Source organism: Pecten maximus, chromosome 13 (genome assembly GCF_902652985.1).
Source record: "Pecten maximus chromosome 13, xPecMax1.1, whole genome shotgun sequence".
Taxonomy (NCBI): domain Eukaryota; kingdom Metazoa; phylum Mollusca; class Bivalvia; order Pectinida; family Pectinidae; genus Pecten; species Pecten maximus.
The window spans coordinates 25,609,914-25,617,219 of record NC_047027.1 but is presented as its reverse complement, the minus strand read 5'-3'; the positions used below and the strand labels follow the sequence as shown (position 1 = coordinate 25,617,219).

Sequence of the window (7,306 nt, the reverse complement as noted above, 5' to 3'; positions counted from 1 at the left end):
CCACGTACACGGCGAAACTGAATATTCTTGAACAAGACTATGCGTCAGCGACAGATCCCAACTTTTGGCCTGAAAATGTACTCATCCGTGAGTGGGAAGATCGTAAGAATAGATTCGAACAACAAAAATATTGATGGATGTAAATACAGGATACGTACAACTGCTATATTCGCTATGTTCCTTTTTGCTTGTGAAGCTACTTACATGGAATACAAGAGGTGTGATGTATGGGACACCTCTCTTGTCCGAAATTCTTCGAAATGTAGACATAGCCGTTGTTACCGAACATTGGTTGCCTCCTGAGCAATTAAATTTCTTGGAAAGTATTGACAGTAACTTCAGGTCGTTTGGAAGATCTGATAATCGCATACCAATTGATATTGAACAAAGGTCGCATTTTCGTGGTTGTGGAGGTATAGCAGTTCTGTGGAGGAATCATCTAAAAGTAACGCCACTTCTTAGTGAAGGTAGTGATCGCGTGATAGTAGTAGCTGTACAGCTACATGATAAATCATTCCTGTATGTCATTGGAGCCCTTTTACCTTCTACGAACCGCCCATTGTATGAATATCAGGAAGCTCTTGAATGCGTGTCTGATTTGTTTGATCGTTATAGTGAACAAGGGCAAATTATCATACTTGGAGATTTGAACGCGCATATTTCAAAGAAATTCGGCGAAAAAAATCATGAGCGTGCCAATGAAAGGGGATTAATACTTGAAAACTTCATCCATGAGAAACAACTTTTATCTGCGAACTCACAAGACTGGTCTTTAGGATGTGACTTTACGTTTGTATCATACGACGGGCAACACCATTCTCTTATTGACCATATTTTGGTTGAAAGCAGTAAGTGTGACTTGGTGGCATCTTGTGAAACACATGATGATCACTTCCTCAACGTATCCGACCACCTACCTGTTACCATTGATTATGAAGCGGAATTATGTGTTACTAGAACGCATACAAACGCCCCTCGGACAGTTAACTGGAAAAAGGCTACATTTGAAGAGAAAACTAAATATGTGTCACAGTTAGACGAGAGATTGAGCCATCTGCTAAATCTTCGTGATTCCAGTATCAATTTTGATCAGCTGGAAAGCATTGTTAAGTATATTGTAGCTACGATACGGGAGGCTGCTAACGCAAACCTACCAATAAAGAGATACCGCCCATTTCTTAAACCTTATTGGAATTACGGGCATGTTAAGGAATTACATAATGCTATGCGGCAACGTCGTGCAAATTGGTTGAAAGAAGGACGTCCAAGAGGACATAACTATGAATCGTACAAAGTATATAAAGAGTCAAAGCGCGAATTTAGAAAATCATTGGACGAAGCGCGGAAAACATATGAGGAAAAACAGATGGAGGAACTACAAGAGGCAGCCGAAATAGATATTGGAACATTCTACAAGGCGGTCAGGAAAAAGAAATGCCACAAATTTGCGTCAAATGAACTGCGTATCGAAAATGAGATCAGTCGCGATTCGGATACTAACAGGAAAGCATGGGCTGAACACTATAAAAACCTGGCGAAACCGGGTACGCAACCACATTTTGATGCTGATTTCAAAGAGGAAGTACAGCGTAACATCGGACAAATGTACATGAACAGTTTTAATAACCAGAACACTATATGCAAGAAAAACATTCGGTTTGATGAATTAACAAAAGCAATTGGCGATATGAAAAATGGGAAAGCAGGTGGTCATGATAGCATTATTGTGGAACATATTCGTTATGGAGGAACTGTGCTGAAGAAAGTCCTAGTCATTTTGTTTAACATTATTATTGATCTGGAGGATTATCCTAAACACTTCAAGAAGGGAATCGTCATTACACTATTCAAAGGTGGAAAGAAAGATCGTCTGGACATGCACAATTACAGAGACATTACGTTGACTCCTGTACTGCAAAAAATATTTGAAAAAATCATGTATCAGCGAATTTCAAAATACTGTTTAAAAGTTGGATTCCCACACAAGCTACAACAGGGATTTAGACCTCAATGTGGCAGTATCACCGCTGCATTCACTGCAAAAGAATCAATCTGCCATTTTTTGGAGCGCAATTCAAAAGTTTTCGCCGCGTTTCTGGACAACGCAAAAGCATTCAACAGTGTTTGGATAAATGGATTACTCGTGAAGGTATATCGATTAGGCATAAACGGTAAATTCTGGCGGATTCTGCATAATTCGTTTGCTGATGTGACTGCGTGCGTTCTTTACGACGGGGAAACGAGCGATGCGTACCCTATAGAGCAAGGGGTCGGTCAAGGACGCACGCTCTCTGCTTGGCTCTTCCTGGTTATGATTGACGATTTGGCGGTTAGATTGGAAGATTCAGGCCTTGGGTTACATGTGCAAAGTGTCCATATTCCGTGTGTCTTCCTAGCAGATGACACATTACTTCTAGCTGCGTCGATAAGAAGTCTACAGATGCAACTAGACATTGTTCATGACTATGCAAAGCTATGGAGACTCAATTATAATTCAACAAAGTCGTCACTTATGCAGTTTTCAAACCGGAAACGACCGCAAAGTGAGCCTACGACATCGTGTTCCTTAGGAAATACCGCAATTGGATGGGTAACGTCAAAAGTGTACGCAGGAATAACTTTATGCCATAACCTTAAACCCGATTTGCAAATCGCGAGTTCGTGCAAGAAAGGTCGTAAAGCTGTTAATAGTCTTATTAGTGTCGGTATACATCAAAACGGAATGAATCCTTTAAAAAGTGTACGGATCATCAAATCAGTTGTCCTTCCAACTATATTGTATGGATGTGAGCTATGGGCAGATCCAACTAAATCATCTAGCAAAGAGCTCGAGCGAACACAGAGGTATGCAGCTAGAAGGTGTCAGGGTTTCGAAAAAACTTCATCTTCTGCAATAACAACAAGAGCGCTTGGACTTCCCGATGTTTGGTGCGAAGTCGAGAAACGAAAATTATTCTTTTGGAATAAGGTGTGCAATGCTAGCACTGATTTCGTTTGGAAAACTTTATTCCTTATCCGGGTGAGTAACTTTATATTTGGAAAGAACCCTTTTTGTAGAACCAGTTTTATTCGGGACATATCAGACACCATGATACGATTTGGAATACACTCATTCTTCCTTGAATTCGTTCTTTCATCTTTGACATGCAACTCAAGACAGTGGAAACTCTTTGTTAAAAACGTTACCGAACAGTTTTATTTCAATGAGTGGTGCTATAAAAGTGAGAACAATTATCTACTGAAGTGCTATACTAGTATACACCCACACATTGGCCCAAATCCTCTTTGGGAATTGAGCTTGAAGTATCCAAACCTAACGTGGACAATAGCGGAATTAATAAAATTATCGTATAGGACAGAAGCCGAAAGAGTAACTTGTAAATTGTGTCGAAAAGAAACAGACAACATAGCAAAGCATTTTCTTGTGCAATGTCCATATCTATTCAGCAGTAGAGATGTGCTATTGGAGCATGTTGTTAACACACTGAAAGTTAGTGATTACGTTAAATTGGATTCGCTGGAAGAAGATGAGCAGTACTTGTTTCTGTTAGGAAGTAGAATGGTGATGGATATAGACGATAGTGAGTGGGAGAACTGCATCACTGGAGTTGCGCACTGCGTAGAACAGATGCTATTTGAAGTTAGCACTTTTCTTGAGGCATAAATTTCTGTGTTTGAGATACCGGTGACACTGAATTATGTAAATAATCTGCAACGCTTATAATGTAGCAATGTAACATGTATATATCATGTTTTCTTTACTTTATTCATGTTAATTAGTTCACTGATAAAAGACATGTAATCTCAAAATTGAGGAAATAAAGAATCTGTCTGTCTGTCTGTCTGTCTGTCTGATGCAGGTTTAGATATTTACACGACATTATTCTTTTTGTTTATTCAAAATAGTTCCTGAAATGTTCACAATATTATCAGCATAGTTAATACATTTCTGTGCACATCATCTACTTTGAATGAAGGACTACAATGACGTGCCTCATACTTGGAACTAATTATAAGCGAATCATTACCCCTAGTTACAGAAATTACCACCAGAGGTCTCAAATACCGTACTTCCGCCGAAGAGAAATTTATACTGAATATACCTTTTTTCATGTAATAGCACTTTAGTTGTAGTCTTGATAGTTTTCATAAATGCATATATAGTTCAACTACATCATATATGAACCGAAAGAAACTACAAAATGAACTGTGAAAGGAAATATAACGAAAACGAAAGTGAGAGATTGTGACGTCACAACTCGTAGATGATTGTAATATGGCAGGCGTAAACGCCTCCATAAAAAATCCAGTTAAAGTGAAGTTACGAAAGTAACCGATGTCCCATCAGCGGTTGACACTAACTTAGTCGCCTTGACAGACCGCTGGACTGCCAGGTTTTGAAATGAGGCAGCCCGGGTGGTCAATGGTGAAACCCCTCCTAGGGGATTTGGGGGAACGTCCCTAAAATGCTGTCTAGTTCGTTCTGAGCATAAACATATTAGATCTTACACCAACAGGTTTTATGTAAACAGTTTTGAGAATGAAATTATTGAAGTAAATTTAAACGAGGACAATTTTAGCTGGACATTATACATTTGGCTGAAAATGTTGGCAGCCCACAGGGCTGCTGGTCTGGACATTCTGGCAGCCTGACCCGATTTCAGGCAGCCTAGGGCTGCCAGGCTACTGTTAGTGTCGATCCCTTCCCATGATATACCCACATACCAAATTCCATTGCAACAGGACAATATCTAAATTTGGACCAATTTCCTCAAAATATAGGAATTAACTTGTTCGAATGTAAATCTTCATGATTTTATGGGATTTCACTCACCCCATTTTCAATCTTGGAGGAAAAGGTTAATGATTCATACTTGCGTGAGGAAAATCCTTTTTTTTTTTATTTCCCCGTGGAACCAAAATACAAATAAAGAAAGAAAATTGTTTGTTTTTTTGCTAAATCTATTTCAATAAATAGTCATTTCGAGAATTTCCCTTTTGTTCAAAGTCATGATCAGTGTCTGTGTCAGTGGTCCGTGTCAAGCAAATTAGAAAATGTCTCTATTTTTTTTTTATTTGAATTTTTTGCAATTTCTTATAAGTAGTGCCTGGAATCACTATAAAGATCTTGATCGACCAATCAGGAATAGAAAGGGAAATATCAATAATTGCTACATTATACATGTACTGTGTTATTTATAATTAATTTTAAAACACCATGACTAGATGAGCGAGTAATCTCCCTTTATCTTTCCCTGATGAAAATTAGGTAATTTAAGTGAATTTGAAGATACTTTATGTAAATGAAGCTTATTCAAGTATAATAAATCATGTTTTTCTTCTTGTAATAACTTTTTTCAGCCCTTTTATCAGAAAGCAGTTTGTCCGGTTTCTGAAAAATAACTGGCATCTCTTAGTTTGAGGCTGCTACTCATTATAGTAGTTGGTGACTACCTCACCAAAAACATGCAGGTGGGCTGTTGTATGCCGGCATCCAGGACACAGCCACGACAGCACTGAAAAAAAATATACTACTCTTACATATTTGATTTTTTATGTTTTCTGTGATAATCACCCTTTTATTTTGAGGTGGGTATCTTTGTAGTAGTTGGTGACTACCTCACTGAACAACGCACTAGAGGTCCGTCGCACGCAATCAACAGTAATAATAATACTTCAAAGTGTCTTGTCCAAATTCATTCAAATTCAAATTCATTTATTATCTCAACACCTGTACAGAAAAGGTATACAGAGATAGACTACAAAATGCAATACATGTAAGTTTACAATAATATGAAATTTGGTGAACATGCGTGGATATACAGAAGGATGAAAGTATCATAAAGATGTAAACTTATATTTGAATTAAAATATCTACTCAGGGGAACATACGAATTGTTTTTTTTTTTTTTTTGATAAAGTTACATAACTTTTTTAAGGAAGAGAGTCTTTTGGACATCATGATATCTTGCAATGAAAGGACAACCACAATTTACTGCGGTGTGATGACTTCAATTGCAATTAACTGTTCAAACTTCTTTATTTTTCTTGTTTCTACAGTATTTTTTCTTCAGTAGAAGACAGAGGGAAATTGATTGCGGTCACAGGCTTGCAAAGTAGAATGCGCCTCCTGATGTAAATACATTTTCCGTGGCAGTGTGGGCCTTAAAACAGAAACATACATTGCGAACTGTTTACACAAGCCCCTGTGTAGCTGTATTCTACCTGTGTGCAGATTGCATTTCGAAGACCATTTTGTAAAATTTTGATAATTTAATCCTGTTATTTATTTCTTATATATTGTCAAATAATCTCTATAAAAATTTGTAGTAAGTTGAAATAAATCTAAACACAAAAGTAATAAAAAGTATACAGTACTATATATGGTTCCCCATCTATAATAATTTAAGTTGACTTAATGAGATATTATAAATATATAATAGTTCAATTTCCTTTTTTTTCAGTTTCATCTTTTAATTTGTCAGAATTTATTTCTTGCACATTCTTTTCTTAGACATATGTAAGTGAAAGGTTTAATTAAATATGTTACAGTTAGTATGGTATTTGAGACAAAAACTGATTTTACCTGTGCACAGATGACATTTCCAAGGAGATTATTTTGTAAACTTATGATTACAGTACATTGTATAAGGTAAATCCTATTAATTCTTTAATTTTGTCTGGTTATTTTCTATAATACCTTTTGTATTAAGTTGAAATTATTTTAAAACCAAAGTATCAAAACAAATTATGTTACCTTTATAACATGGTTTTTAACCCAAAGTTACTGAATATAACTTAATGTGACATAATAATTAAGTTGTTTTAATATAATTTTGTTATAACAGGTTTCTCGCAATCTAATTAAATGCGACAAAATAAATCAATTCATAAATTAATTTCAAAAGATAAAACAAAAATACATGACATCTCTCTACATCCAAAGTAACTGAATTTTACTTAATGCGACATAATAATTGACAATATGTTAGCTTAAATTTGTCAGAAAAGCTTTCTTGCATGTTATTTTCATCGGTGCATAAAAGTGAAAGGTTTAAATATGTTGTATGGTAGTTGAGGCAAATATATTTGAAAATTTACTTTATTTATTCATTAATGCACTAGATGATATAATTTGACACTGTCCTAAGAACCATCTCAATAAAGGGCAGGTCAGAGTCTAGAACGAATATTCATACCCTACATTGCTCTCCGGCAGGCTGACGACGACTATCTGTCAGAAATTGTCCGTCCGTCGTACAGAGCTACGTTATCGCAGCTAGGTAAATACTTACTGGCCTGGGTA

At 36.5% G+C, this 7,306-nt stretch overlaps 1 protein-coding gene across 1 annotated transcript; it reads left to right on the top strand.

Moving 5' to 3' along the window:
* Positions 1-223: 223 nt before the first annotated feature.
* Positions 224-3,664, top strand: LOC117340579. Its single transcript, XM_033902339.1, has 2 exons — positions 224-2,844; positions 3,448-3,664. Exons 1-2 carry the CDS (start codon positions 224-226, stop codon positions 3,662-3,664), a joined length of 2,838 nt encoding a protein of 945 aa, XP_033758230.1.
* The last annotated feature ends 3,642 nt before the right edge of the window (positions 3,665-7,306 follow it).